The 16,008-nt window shown below is 32.7% G+C and overlaps 1 protein-coding gene across 1 annotated transcript in view; it reads left to right on the top strand.

Moving 5' to 3' along the window:
- LRP1B (LDL receptor related protein 1B) overlaps positions 1 to 16,008 on the top strand; it is a 2,056,943-nt gene that overhangs the window by 1,420,889 nt on the left and 620,046 nt on the right. Inside the window, exons 36-37 of the mRNA XM_051990638.1 lie at positions 7,572 to 7,706; positions 8,315 to 8,444. Coding sequence (XP_051846598.1) covers positions 7,572 to 7,706; positions 8,315 to 8,444 — 265 coding nt within the window. The remainder of the gene's footprint in view (positions 1 to 7,571; positions 7,707 to 8,314; positions 8,445 to 16,008) is intronic.

The following is a 16,008-nucleotide window of genomic DNA, read 5'->3' as shown; positions in this document are numbered from 1 at the left end:
GTTTATGGAATCTTAAATTTAAAGTCTAAACATTTTATTTTACAAATGAATTAATTCCATTCTCCATTCATTATTTCAAGTGATTTCCTAAAACTCTGTTCTGATCTCTTCACCCTTTACTCAACAAACTTTAATGTCTTCCTATTCCTCTAGGAGCGATTATGCTCCTTCATATCTAGCATTCTCCTGTCTTTCCAATCTTCTTGGTCTCTAACATACACTCTTTAATCCAGGTACAATGGCCTTTTGACTGTTCCATGAATGAGGTACTTTTATCTTTTGGCTCTGGGAATTTACTCTGGCTTTCCCATATGACTAGAAAACTTTCTCTCCTCTGCTCAGACTACTGACTTCCTTGACTCCAAGTCCAACAAAATTTCCACCTTCTTACAAGAAATCATCCATAATATGCATTTATTCCAGTGATTACCCTCTTTTAAATATTTTTTTTATTTATTCTGTATATAATAAGCTTTGAATGTATTTGTTTGCATGTTGTCTCTCCCTTTAGATTGTAAGCTCTTTAGGGGTAGAAATTGTCTTTTGCCTCCTTTTTTGTATCCCTAGTACCTAGCAAAGTGTCTGGCACAGAGTAAATGCTAAATAAAATTTTATTGAGCAAAGCTAGTTGAAAAGATAAGAAAATTGAAACCCAGATAAGCAATGTGATTTCTTCAGCATCACACAAGTAATAAGTGGCCGAGATAAGAATGCATTGCAAGCCTCTGATCCCAAATTCAGCACTATACCATTCAGCAATATTGATTTAAACACAACCTCTGAATGATGTGAGAATCTTTTTCTCTTTTTTTTTCTGATTTTCTTCTTAATTACCATTTTTGATCTCATAATTTTGCTTATCTTCAATTCAATTCAGCATTTTTTTTTTTTTAGGCATCTATATATCCTGCTAGGAAATTTAATATTGCTGAAAAGACAAAAAACAAACAAAAAAACAGGAATCCCCAACCACAAAGTTCTTGCAAGTTTCGTGGAAGACATACTATAGAAACAAAGGATGGCATTTATTTATATTTGTTAGCAGTAGAATTAGGAAAATAAATACTGTGAGAATTCTGGGCAGATGGCAGAGTAGATCAGAAAATTTCAAGTTCTTCAGATTCCCCTCCTCCCGCCATACAAGACAAATGCACCTCAGGGAGAACATAAAGGGCTAAAAGCAAATAGGAGTTGGGGCAGAACAGTTGTCCTCCGACAATGGGAGAAGATCTGGAGAAAGACACCATGACTGAGGTTTGGCCCCAGTGAAGGATAAACATCTCCAGGCTAGTTGTGCTAAACAACAAGCAGAAACTCTTGGAGTTAATTGGGTTGGGAGGCAACCCTGGATGCTGCCACAGAAACTTTAACTTCCTAGGCAGTGTGGTGAGTCAGGCATCAGAGTTGGGCTACTAGAGGGACTGTCTGCTGATAAATAAGGGATGCCGGCATCCTGGGTGAGAAGGAACTAGCACATGCCCAGTAAGTGCTGAAGCAGTGAGGTAGGGATTCTGTTGACTGCTGGCACTTACCCGAGGGTACAATTCTCCATTTGGGTTTCTAGGCCAAAGGGGAAAAGTGAAGGAAAACTTCAGACCAGAGGGACTATTCCACCCTGCCCCTCTACAAGATGGACAAGAGATGATTACACTAATAATGAGATATTATTTAAAAAATAGAACCAAACGAGCAGGCAAAGGAAAAAGAACTAGAGTTGAGGCCAAAAATATTATATCCAGCTATGATAATGAATGAAAAAATGAGATATTCAGAGACTTGCCAGATCTCCAGGACTTTGTGGCAAACAAACCTGAACTTAATAAAAATAATCTGACATATAAAAGTCAAGATCAATGACTCATTTGAAAGGACTCAGTAAGGATAAACTCTATGTTTTATACATGGAAATGTAAAACATATGTCTAAAATTGTCATTAGTAATGGAATAGTCCTAAAAAAAGATTAGAGTAAAGCTGAACATGATGTGATTTCAAAAGTAAAATTGTGTAGGAAAAGATAAAAACACTAATTATGTTATATGAATGAGGTGTGAGAGCAAGAACTGATACACAGGAATTTGGGGGAGGAATGCTGGCAGTTCTGAAATCCTATTCACATTGGGAATGGGTTATATATATATATATATCTATATATATATATATATATATATATTCAGAAGAGTATAAAACCCTCTAAAATTTCTAAAGATAAAAGAGGGGGAGGATGTATAAATTAATGGGAATGGGATAAAGGAGGGAAAGGATGGCAAAAAAGGATAAAGGAGGGATTCTTGGAGTGCTGAAAAGGTTAAATAATAGCAAGGCAAGTTAGGGGATAGAAATAAAGTAGAAGTGTTTGCAGGGGTAGAAAACAAAAGATATGCACAAATATAATAGCAATTAGCAGGAGTAGAATGTGTTAGAAAAAAATGTAAAAATAGGGGTAGTTATGTCTCAGACAAAGACAAAATTTTAAAAATTTCAGTCAAAAAAGAGAAATAGATACCAGCCATACTAATATAATTTTAGATGTATGTATTTGTGTATGTAAATGTGTATATGTACATGTATGTATGTGTTTATGTATGTTTGTATGCACATATATACATATATATGTGCACATAAATATATTCATACTTAACTGCTTGAGGAAGGTGAGGGGAGGACAGAGGAAAAAATAATAAAATAAAAAGTTCACAGCAGAGAACAACAACAAAATAAACCTATAAGGAAATAAAGAAAAGATGGACAATTCTATTATAACATATGCTTTCTTAAAATGGAAATTTATTGTTTACATATTTTGAATCCTCTCTTATGTTCTATGGTACACATGAAAATGTTTTCTCCCTTTTTCTTTTCTATTTTTATTTGTTTAAATAGAGAAATATATATTTGTATTTTAAAGTTGTTGAACTTGGCTTCACTATCATTCTATATATCCTTTAATTGCAAATAGTGATTTTAAAATTATTTTCCTTTTCTCTTAGGATTATTTGGTAGGGGTAAGATAAGGTCATAGTAAGGGACAAATAAATCAATTGGTTCAAAAAGGTAGTAGTACACAAAATATGTACTGGGCCCAGAGTCAGGGACACTTTAGTTCAAGTCTGTTCTCAGAACATACTAGATGTGTGACTCTGGACATGTCACTTGACTTATCTACTTTAGTTTCTCTATCTGAAAAATGTGGATAAGAATGAAGTAATCATGGTCATCATCATTATTATTAGTTCACAAATTTTTTTATAGTCAATCTGAATCATTATCATTGAATTGCTTCAACAATCAAACAGCATTGAGTAAATACTTATCATATGCTAGATACCATACCAAGCACTGAGATACAAAAAAAAAAAAAAAAATCCACAAATTTCTTGTTTTTAAGGAGCTCACATTCCTGGGGGAGATAACAAGCAAATAACTGTAAACTTAAGATATATGCAGTATACATGAAATATATTTTAGAAGTAGGGCATTACTAGTGGGTAGAATAGAAAATGTCTTCATTTAGACATTTAGAGCTTCACAAAGCTCTACGATCCACAAAGAATCCTATGTCCCAATAATTCATTGCTTTGGCCTCTTCGATTTACTTACCAAATACACATTCAATTCTTCCAATAAAATATAGGGTGTTAGAGTTCAAATGTTGGCGTTCTTGTTCTTCTCAAAGCACAGCCGATTTAGAGGCTTAGAGCCCTTCGGATGTCTCCAAATCCAAAGGTTCTGTCCTTCAGCCTCTGCCTCTGCTTTCTTCTGCCTCCAACCAACACAGAGATGGAATGTCTCTCTTTTCTCCTTCTGGGGAGCCCAGCCACCAACTTGCCGCGGAGAGAGGGCTTCTAGCGTAGCTCCACTGAAATCCGTCAAAGTGTTCTCTGCACCAGAGTCGCTCCTCTCGAGTCCAGCACGATCAGCCAGCCAAGAGGAAAAAATGTATTCTGCCATAGATCCCTCATCGCTGGCCTTTTATCTGCCTCTTCTGAGAGAATGGGATTATGGGTTTTCTCCCATAGTGCTCTCTGGCCCAATGAGCTTTAAGGGAGGTGTGGACTCCCTTGAAGTTAGAAAGTGTACTTTTTGAAGCTAGCATACTTGTGGACTCCAATGAGTAAAGGTGTGAACACAAGCCTTGTCTTAATTAGTTCTACTTAGTACCTTGTTTCAGGTTCTGGCCAAAACATCTTCTTGTAAGATTAGATCAACTCTAATTAGTTAGCAGTTAGTAAGGATTCCAACAATAGGGGATAGGGATTGCATTGTTTTCTGTTATTATACTGCAGGAAAGTGACACACATTTTGTTATTCAGTTGTTTTCATTCACATCCAAATCTTCAGGATCCTGTTTGGGGTTTTCTTAGCAAAGATACTAGAGTGGTTTGCCATTTCCTTCTCTAGCTCATTTTACAGATGAGGAAACTGAGGAGAAATAGGGTTACACTTGCCTAGGGTTATACAATTAGTGTCTGAGGCTGAATCTGAATTCATGAAGATGAGGCCTCGTGATTATGTGATTTATGATTTACTATATCTAGCTGCCCCTACCAACAATTTCTTGCACGTAGGATATACTTAATAAATATTTATTTCATTAAATGGAATTGAATTGAATCTTACCTTTCCTTCAAGGTCCAACACAAATATTTTCTCTTCTGTAAATCCTTCTCTCATCAGTTAATGTTTCATCATATCTAAAATATCACACATTTTGATTTTATTATTCTAGCTAATGTCTGTGTGTGTGTGTGTGTGTGTGTGTGTGTGTGTGTTGACAGGGAGCAGTTGTCATTCTTCTTTGCAGTTCCTAAATAGAACCTAAGACATTAGAGTAATAGTCCTACAATAAATGTTGATTGATAGATATACATCAATTAAAATTTTTGACTAATATATGCAGTTAGGAATACAATTGCTAATCTACCTCACCAAGCTATTTTTACAGAGATATCTGATGTTCTACTTCAAATGATTTTGACTCTACAGTACAAAATTTGTGATAGAATATAGGGGTCATGCATCCAAAAAAGAAAAAAGTATCTTAGAATGAATTAAATTTGAAAATGAATTCAAAGCTTTATGAATATGTGGATTTATTTCTTTATTTTCATGTTATTTCTGTCCAATGTAGTAGAAGGAAATTATATTATTTTAAAGAAGATTTTTTTTCTTCCTTCAAAAACCCAAAATTATTTAATTAAGGATTTTAGTTTCATTGATTGAACATTAATTATTTGTGGATTTGGCCTACTTTCTTCTTTTGCTTCTCTAAGTTTTTTTTGGTCTTATTTTGGTTTCAGCCTATGCATATAAATCTACAGAAGGGAGAGAAATACATACCAATATGTTTACATATTTTGACGAGCCTATAATTTACTAAGGCTATTCCTAACACCAATATACTCTTATCTATGAGATCTTCGTTGGTTCTCCTCATTTTTTTTTTTTTTTTTTTTGGTAATCATTCAATCCTCCACCCTTCTAACAAGTCAATTTATACAGTTATCACTTCAGAAAATTTTATTTTGTTTTTATCGAAAAACCCATCTTCCAATTTTTTTTTCTAGGAGCATTTCAACCTTTGTGATAACCTGAAGAATGAAGAGCTATTTCTCAAGCATTTTTACTTTCTCTTTTAGAAGAGAAGTCAACCTGCACTTTGCACATACATATATTGCCAGTTATTTTTCGGCTATGACAGAAAGAGAAAGATCACATATCTTATCTAGTTCACTCAAAAATTGTCCACGTCTTTCATACTTGTGGAAAATAAATTCTTTAGACTTCAATCTTCTCTTATTCTTGTTGATTTTTTTTTCCCCCTAACTCCTATAATACTTACCTGTCAACCATAATGGGGGCCGTGGGAAAAGAATTGTTATTTGCAGCATTCTTTTGAGCTACCTTAAAATAAACAAACAACAATTCTAAAATTAGGTTAGCCTGTTTTCAACTTTTTTTTTTTTTTTGATTAGAAAGTCACTCCTAAAGTTGAAAATCCACATAAACATCCTTTGTATGTGTATATGTCCAGAATTATGGTGCTCTCATTTATAGATTGAAATACCTAGGAAATTATCAGGGTAGAAACTCATTTATTGATGAATCTTTGTATATATGTTTATACATGTGTGCACTTCTCTTAAAAAAAGGGGAAATTACTGATTCATCTGAAACTTATAGTCTTCAGAGTGCCTAGGATGCTAAGATGTTCACAAAATTACCATGACCACTTGGGGTATGCCAGAGTCAGAACTTGAACACATTTTTCCTTATATTCTACTTATATTCTTATTTATATTCTACTTTAATGATATGTACACATAGTCAATCTGTATTGTATAGCTCAATTGCCTTAAATTTAATACCCAGAAGACAGTAGAACAATATTAAACAATTAGTTTTGTAGCCTTCAGATACATCTTTCGTCAGTGGATTCAAAAAAAAAAAAAAAAAAAGGAAGGAAAATAGAAAAGAAAAAACAAAAGAAAGAAAGTTATTATGTAGTATTCCCATGTCTTCAAAAATATTTTAATGCATCCATTTTCAGTTATCGTATGATCTTTTAAATAACTATATAATAATCTTTTCAGTAGCTTCCCCTTTCTTTTTTAGTCTCTTGATTAAATACTTTGCTATAGATGATTAAATAGATTACCAGAACTCTACACATATTAATGAATTTTTACCTATGACATTGTAAGCCTTTTTAGTGAATCCCTGAACACCTTTAACCTTCTACTGTGTGATCTTGATATCAGATCTCTTAGTAATACTTTGTCCATTCGAAACTATCCTTCCATAGTGATAATTCTAGAGATGCACAGAGGTTTTAATACTCCTTAGTTTAGAAGAAATGGTTGAATGAGTTGTAGGAAGATTCCATGAAAGGGAATGTTAGGGGGAGGAAAAATCAAAGTAAGTGTTCTGCAAATTCACTACTTTGGCATTATAAGAGTTATTTAATTTCCTCATCATAGGTGCCATCCCATTAACAAATCAACCCATCTAGAAGAATTTATTAAGTACTTGCTGTATTCCAAGCACACTGATACGTTCTGGCTCTCCCTATCAATATAGATTATGATGCCTCTATGCCATAGTGATGGATTTAAGAGTTGTTATGACCACAAAATCCAATCAATTGGAGACCATGGTTTTAAAGGGGTGCTTTTCTAAATTTAGCTAGTTTGAATCTTGAATGAGAACAGAATTTGTCTCTGAAGATTTAAAGTATATCAAGCTTGGAATAGAATCTAAGGCTGCTCTTACAGTCTTCAAAAATACAAGATCACCTTCCATGTTATGTTGAGGCTTTAAAGTATGTCTTTAGTGAGGGTATATGTCAAATACAGAAAGACTGAACATTTTATTAAAATTATATAGTTGTAAATTTCTTGACATTTTGCATAAATTCAAAATCTTGAAGAAATTGTGCTTTAGGACCTTCAATGGTAAATATCCACAGAAGAATGTTTCAATTATTTGTTCAAATAATTGTTTCAATTAATGATTCTATTACAAAATGATGTATTTTAATAATTTTAATTCTATTCTGTGTTTTATCTATAGAAAATGACACCATCTACTGGACAGACATGGGCTTCAATAAAATTAGCAGAGCTAAAAGAGATCAGACTTGGAAGGAAGATATTATTACAAATGGTTTGGGAAGAGTGGAAGGCATAGCAGTTGACTGGATTGCTGGTATAATCCATGACATTCTTTACCTTTTTACACCAATTTTGCTAAGGGCTCAATCTTTTTGTCAAAATTCTGTTTCTGGCTCATAACAATACACTTTTGAACTTGTAGACATGGGGATAAATAACTTGTTTTGCTTTCAGTACCACTCTTTCTAATGCTTCAGAGCCTCTGGATAGGTTTTTTCTATTTTTATGTAGAAGTAGATTATTCAGTGTTAACTTCACCAAAGTCTCCTGAGAACTCTATAAGGCAGGGAAAAAGAAAAAAAAAATTCTTAGAAGTTCTTTTTTTTTTTTACCTGAAGACAGTTGAAAAGTTAGAATGCATCCAATAAACTGGCAAAAGTTTCAGTTTATTTTTGTCAGCTAAAAGTGCCAGAATATTATTTAATCTGGAAATCCTTGAGATCACTTTTGGAAATGTTGATAAATTAGTCACTATAGTTTTCTGCTAACAGGAGGATGATGAAAAAATGTAAGAAAAATAGATTAAAAAGCAATCTTTTCAATTATGCTAGTAATACTGAAATTTAATTTTTAGCATTTCTTTACTTACTATTTTTTTTTTTTTACTAATGATATTATTAAAATGTTTGGTTTTTCTTCCAGGTAATATATATTGGACAGACCATGGCTTCAACTTGATTGAAGTTGCAAGACTTAATGGTTCATTCCGATATGTAATCATTTCTCAAGGCCTGGATCAACCAAGATCTCTAGCTGTACACCCAGAGAAAGGGTAATTTCATTTCAAAGCATATATATATATATACACACACACATATATTATATCTAAAAAGAGTGAGAGAGAGAGAGAGAGAAAGAGGCAGAAAGAGGGAGGGAAGGAGAGAGGGAAAGGAGAGCAAGAGAGAAGGAGGGAGGAAGAGAAACTGAGAAATTTTTTTAAGAGCAAATTTCCATATAGATATGTATTTTAGACATAACATTTGGAATTAAAACCCCATTAGGCTTAAAATTAATGTAATGAAATAATTTAATTCATTATGTTGACTGCTTTTGTCTGTGTGCACACATATACGTATATACATTTATGTATATCTGTACACACAATATGCATTTGCATGTTTATTATGTGTATTGTGTACAAATAGTATCTCATTTGACAGCAGGAGACATGGAAGTGTTCCAAAAAATTTTAAAACTAGTTTTTCATTGCATTATATTTCTTATCTATACATTGCTTATAAGCTATGTTGTTTTTTTTTCTTTTTAACTCTCCCTATTAAATACTATTAAATTAAATATTAAATTAAATTTATAAATATTAAATAAATTTTCTGAAATTAGTGAACCTCTAATTGGCCAATCTAATAGCCTTCTCAGTTTAAAATTAAGAGAAGCCTTTTTGACCATCTATACTTGGTATCCTATTACTTCCAAACTTAACATTTCTTAAATTGAACTTACTATCTTTCCCTTTTTCTCAACTAACCCCATTTCTGCCAGTGGTATGACTATTTTTTTCAGTTTCACAATTGAGAATTAGTATCATAGGTTCTTCTATCTCTATTCATTAAATCCTATCTGCCATGTTACGTCATTTATTTCTTTAAAATGCATTTCATATTTGTTCTTTCCTTTCAATTATAACTATTATCATAAAACAGAATGTATAGTTGAGATTCAATAAATATAGATTGGTTAATTTAATATATTTTTCAGAACCTTATACTATTCTCAGTTATGCTGTGACAAAAACAATTCCTTACAGAAACGTTTTAATATTAATTTGGAATATATCAGCCAAACATTTTTTTTCTGAAGGCTTCAAGATAAGAAAAGACACAACCTATTAAAATGATGGACTTATCAGCAGGAAATTTTTATCTTAATCTAGAAGTTTTGGGAGCATGTATGTATAAATTCTTCATTACACATGTTTATTGATATAATTTACCCCCCAAAAATTCTAGTGGTAGACAATATAAAATTGAACATATAGTGGCTTCTGAGTTCTATTACATAGTCATTTCAGAGTCAAAATCCATATTCCAAGGGTAAAGTACAGCATTTCAGTATTCTATTTGAAGTTAAAACATGGTAGGTATTTTTGCCAAGGGAAAAGGTGAACCATAATGAATTAAATTAGCTGAATCTGAGGTATTAAATGTACCTTGAAAAATGAATATGAACAATGGCATATATAATACCTTTTTTAAAATATAAAAATAGAAAATCTATATGCATTAGAGAAGTATGAAACTTGTTCCCTTCTTTTTTATTGATTTTTCTTTTCCATATGTGTGGCATAGCATCATAGAAGATGTGTATGTAAATATGTGTACAAATGTATATAACATGAAATAATGTACAAAACACTGGATTTGACAACAGGAGACAAGGTTCCAAATAACAGGTCTGTTAAAACATTATTTCCGTGACATTAGACAAGTCCCTTCACCCTTATTTTCCATTTTCATCAGATGTAAAATGAGAGATTTGGATTGGGTTTTCTAAAATACCTTCTAACTTTAAATCTTAAAATTCTACATTTAGATGTATGAAGTTTTTCAAAAGGCCAATTTCTAGCTAAGCAGTTCAAAAAATTGCTTCAGTTAACATAGCTAAGTTTAGAGGTGAAGGTTGTTTATAAGGTACACATGAGGAAAATTCTTCTTTTTTGTGACCATAAACTTGGAAATATAAATCTTTTGATGACAGTCCTCCTCTAGTTTGCTGTTTTCATTCTGTACCACTTCTACATGTCAAACACTTTTGTCATAAGTGTTAAATTCTAGACTACTGACAAAATTTTCCCCAAGAGGCTTAGTTCTAGTCTAGCACTTCTACCCAAATATCTCATTAAAGTGTGAGAAAAAAAAATTTTCCCCATCACCCAAATGGGATTATTTGTAAGAATAACTATTTCTCTGTTATAATAGATACTAACCTGGGTTTCTTGGTCTATATTTAACATGAAATAAGAATAAAATCTACTTTGTGTCTGATAAAACCTGAAAAAGAAACTATATACCTCTTAAATGACAATTAGTTGAAATGACAAGCAGAATAAGTCACCATGGCCTTGCTTTATCTCCCATTAATAGCAATGGAAGTAGCTATTGGTGAATGTTCAAAGGTGACCATGTGATTGGACCAGACATTCTGAGAATGATTGTGAGAAGTCATTGTGTCCTTCTCAGGCAAGTGGACTGGAGGAAAGGAATGTGCATAAAAAGCAACATTCCTGAAAAATGAACATGTTGTAATTATCATATGCAAAATTATTAAGTTACTTTCTTCCCTCAGATTTTTTTAAAACTTTGAGAAAAGTGAAGCTATCTAGAAGTATAGAATAACTATTTTAAAGGAAAATTTCCCACACTTTAAACCTCAAATATTAGGAATTTTTGTTTGTTTATTTTTTTGAGACTAGGTTTCCCCATCGATCTGAGACTGGCACCATTACACTCTCTCATGAGAAATCTCTTCATTGATTGTCATGGAAACTCCAACTTCCTCTGTGTACTAACTATTCTGGTTTGCCCTTCTTCAGTGGGCTGCCTGTCCCAGGGGATAACAAAAGTGGTACTTAATTGTACTTCCTGGGGATACCCCCTGCAACTCAGAACTACCAAGCTCAAGCTATGCCCCATACTTAGGTTCCCAAGGGAACAGGGATTACAGGCATGATAATACGCCTAACTACAGATGTTAGATTCTTGGTACTATAACAATTGATTAAAACATCACATGAATATTCTGAAGGGATGGCAAAGCTTCATTTTATAACTGATTTGAGATAATAAGAATAATACATGATCTCATTTCAGGAATCATTTATTAAGTGTCTATGGTATGTTCAGGGCAGAGGAGCTATGTGGCACAGTGAAGAGAGCAATTGCCTGCATTTAGGAAGGCCTTGCTTCACATCTGGCATTAAATACCCACTAGTTGTGTGACTGGATGTTACTTATACCTGTTTGCCTGAGTTTCCTCATCTGTAAAATGTGTTGAAGAAAAAAATGTCAAAAGTACTCCAGTGTCTTTGTTAAGAAAACCCCAAATGAGAAACAAAAACAAAAACAAAAACAAAAACAAAAATAGAGTGAGACATCACTAAAAACATCTGAGCAACAAAAAAAGTTCAAGCCACAATTAGAAACTAGGAATAGGAAAATAAATAAGACACAGCCTCTATTTTCAAAGTATTTAAATTCTAATTTGGGGCACAATATGTAAATAGCTATAATTCAGAGAAAAATTTGATTATCACAAAGGAAAAGTCTGGGAAAATTGCTTTGACATCTATCTTAAGGTGGACAATATTCTTAGCTGTACATATCAGGGAAGGTTTCAAAGGAATAGAGATAACTGAGTTTGGGCCTTGAAAGAAAAGTGATTTCAATATGGGGTTTGGGAGAGACCAGAAATCCACACCAAGCCAAGGTATACATTTTGCTCCATGTAATGTATCAGGAGATGTGAAAGGACTTATTTTTATCATTTGAAGGATCTCTAATGAAATAGATCCCAGCTATCCTTTATTTTGTCAAGGAGAATAAAAATGGTAATGCACAAACAAACAAACAAACATATAGATAAATAAGTAAATGAATGAATGAATATATAAATAAATACATGAAAATAAGATATCACCCCGCAGCTAAATGGTTATGGGATTTTGAATTTCACTAACATGTTCCTTCAATCTATTGCCTCTTCCATATGCAGAATTTTTATATTTCCCAAGAACAATTACATTAACCTCCAAAGACATATCCTTCAAGAATCCAGAGGCAACTCTAGGCCACTTTGAAGCATTCTACTATATTTGTGATATACCAAAATATGGGAGATCTTTGCCAATTACTGATTAACATACACAAAAAGATAGAACAGCATTGAATAAGCACATTTTAATAAGCTCAGAATTAATAAACCTTTCTCTATACATTTGATTTTTCTATTTTAATTTGTCTGAAAATTACTTCTTGTATTTTGGCATTTTTGAGCTTTTTCCTTTATACCCTGGAGATATTGAAATTAAAGTAGAACATGTCATTTGGGTCATAAGCAATACTAAATATAGAAGGAAACTTGTAATAAAGTCCAAATTTCATGCTAACTGCAATATTGGGATCCTTTTTTGTCACAGTACTAACGAATACCTCTCTCAAAATACTTGCTTTAGAAAAATGAAGAGTGACAATGAACAGAATTTGATAGCATTTGGGGTTCAGGATTTTAGGACAATCTTCCATTTTGTTAGAGTTGCATGATAGAGTAAATAAGACTCTTAGACCTTAATATCTGAGTTTTAGTCCTCCCTCAGATATAATGTATGTGATCACAGGCAAGTCACTTCATCTTTTAGCATTTCAATTCCATCATATGCAAAATTGGAATGATAGGGCAGTTAAGTGTTACATTGGGTAGAGTACTCGGACTGGAATCAGGAAGATTCATCTTCCTGACATCAGATACTTACTAGCTGTGTAACCCTGGGCAATTCACTTAATCATGTTTGCTTTAGGAAATGGGAAACCACTTCAGTATCTTTGCCGAGAAAACCTCAAATGGGGTCATGAAAAGTTGGAACAACTATTAAAAAAAAATTACATAGACAGGAGCAAAATTATAATGATGATATTAATTAAGCAGTGCAACAGATACAATATTGAGCTAAGAATCAGGAATACCTGATTCAAATTCTGCCTCAGACACTTTGTAAGGCTGGGCAAATCATTTAACCCTTTCAAACCTTTCCAAACCTCAATTTCTTCCTGTGTAAAATGGGAAAGAGAATAATAACACTTCAAAAATGTTTATGATCATGAAATTACATATACATATATATGTGATGTATATTTTATACATATATACATACAAAAAATTCTATATAAATCACACATACGTAGCTAGATAAATACAACTTTTTGCAAGCTTTGAAGTACAATAAAAATTCTAACTGCTATCACTCTCTTTATCATCATCATTATCATCATCATCATCATTATCATAATTAGCACCATCACCAGGGTGACTTGTAATATCTCATTCACAAAGTTGAGAGTTTTACATATTTTGAAGTGATATAGAAATTTTTTTTGTGTAGTACTTAAAATTTTTTCTTGGTTACAGTTGATGAATACACAAATTACCGTCTTTTAGAGAAGAGATGTGAAATGAACAGCAGACCAAAGAAAAATATAGAATTCAGTCACACCATTTATTATAAGTAGTCATTTGTTTAGCCCAGAAAAATGGCTGTATCCTTGACATTTTTTACATGCTTTGTTTCTCAAAATGGTGAAAAATTTTATAGAGGAGTTAAAATAGGCCAGGAGTCTATGATAGCTAGATTGAAGTCTTTAATTTTATGCATAACTAAAAAGCAATTAGAAAACTCCCATGATATGCTGGCCTGTTTTATATGGATAAACTTCAAGAAGGGGCAGAGCAGAAGAGAGAAATCTTTATTTTAACACAATCCATTTTGAAGCTTCTTGAAAGACATAAGGTCATAAAAGTAATATTTACTGCATTATTTATTGAAACTGCTAGCCAGATCTGTGCTTCAGGGAAACAGTTTGGTAGGTTAACAGAACAAGATGTAGGATTTAAAGAAAATGATTGATACAAGCTTTTTCACTTAAAGTTTTTCACTTTATTGCAAAAAGTATATAGTGAAGAATATTGGAATCACATTTTTAATAGTTTCCTTCATCTGACATGTTTGCATAATTGCTTCTTTTCCATGCACAAATCCTTTTTTTTTCCCCTTAAAAATTAAGGTTATGCCAGATATAGGACTAGAAAGGATCTGGTCTCAGTCCCTCATTTTATATGGGGAAACAGGTTTAAAAAGATAAAGTAATTACCTTGAAGTTACAGAGATAGAAAATGGAGATAGGTAGGATGATGGGCTTGCAGTACTCATGTTGAAACTTTAAGGGCTTCCATTCCACATTTCTTTAACACCAATGGAATGACCTGATGAATCTTATAGAAATAGATCAAACAATAATGCAACTTTCTATTGGCATAAGAAATACTGGGAACAAAGGCAAAAAAGATTAGAAAATTAGCAGCCTGATTTTTTAAATGCATTTCTAAAAGACTTCAGCATATAGGTTGGTCCTTGACAGTTTTTGCCTGGGGACTTCTGTGTTCCTTAAAGTGAAGGCTGCATCAACATCAGTGAAAAGCATAATACAACTTCATAACATCTAGCTAAATGGAGCACAGGTTGATTGAAACTCAAATCAGACACTAAGTGCTAAGAACTTTAAAGTATTTTGATCTCTGCCACAGTGGTCACTATTATGTAACACCAATTCAATTTTGATAGCAATAGAAAAACTGTTAAAGTGAATAAGCAGATTAACTTTCTAAGGTAATCCTTGATCAACAGGACTTTCTAAATTCTATGAATTTTCTGTCTTCTTTGAGTCTCCACAGCTTGAAGGGTAAAAAAAATCGAGGAAGGAAGAATTCAGAGGAATAAAAATGATGAAAAGTCAGACATGAGAATCTGTAAATATATATAAAAAGAAAATGAGTCGCATTAGCTTGGCAAAAGAAATGATTTAATCATGAATAACGGGTGCCTAATTATTCTCTTTTAAATGAAAAAAAAAACAGTATATTGTATAGAGTATGATGTGCAATTGGAAAGGCAACCCATTTAATGGGTTAGTGATCATTTAATAATCATAATTATTAATCAACTTTGTACCAGTGTTGCAGATAGACCTTAGTTCAACAAGAAGAGGTTGGGCTCGAATGCAGGGGGTGTATGGTCATTGCTTTTACTTAACCCAAAATGTTCACTACTTATCTCTATTATCCTCTGTTTTGCAAAATGGCTACTATGAAATGTCAAAACAATTCCATGTGCAAATACAATGATACATAGTGAACAAAAGCAGACTGCAGCATATTATCAAGAATGATCTGTATGTGAAAAGTAGCATGAGGATATTTAAACTGGAAAAGGAGACAGGCTTATCATGTAATGAGAATCAAAGGAGATAACAAAGGCTATGTGCTTTAAAACCCAAGTGACACATTGGTAACACAAAATGGTAAAACACAAAAGGAAAGTTTGTGGCAAACAGCTGACTTTCTATAAAGGATTCATAGAAAAAAGGGCACAAGAAGAAGGTGAGTTTACATCCCTGGAAGAGAACAACTATGAGAATTAAATCACAGATTCTTTAAAATACCACAGTAAACAAAGCAACTGTCCTAAATTATCCCATGGATAACTAAATACCTTATCATTAACTTAATATTCAAGAAAAAGGCTCAAATGACTGGAGCTTGAGAAAAAAAAA

The sequence above is a fragment of the Antechinus flavipes genome, chromosome 3, assembly GCF_016432865.1.
Source record: "Antechinus flavipes isolate AdamAnt ecotype Samford, QLD, Australia chromosome 3, AdamAnt_v2, whole genome shotgun sequence".
NCBI classification, from domain to species: domain Eukaryota; kingdom Metazoa; phylum Chordata; class Mammalia; order Dasyuromorphia; family Dasyuridae; genus Antechinus; species Antechinus flavipes.
The sequence above is the reverse complement of the archived record's forward strand: the minus strand, read 5'-3'. Positions and strand labels throughout refer to the sequence as shown.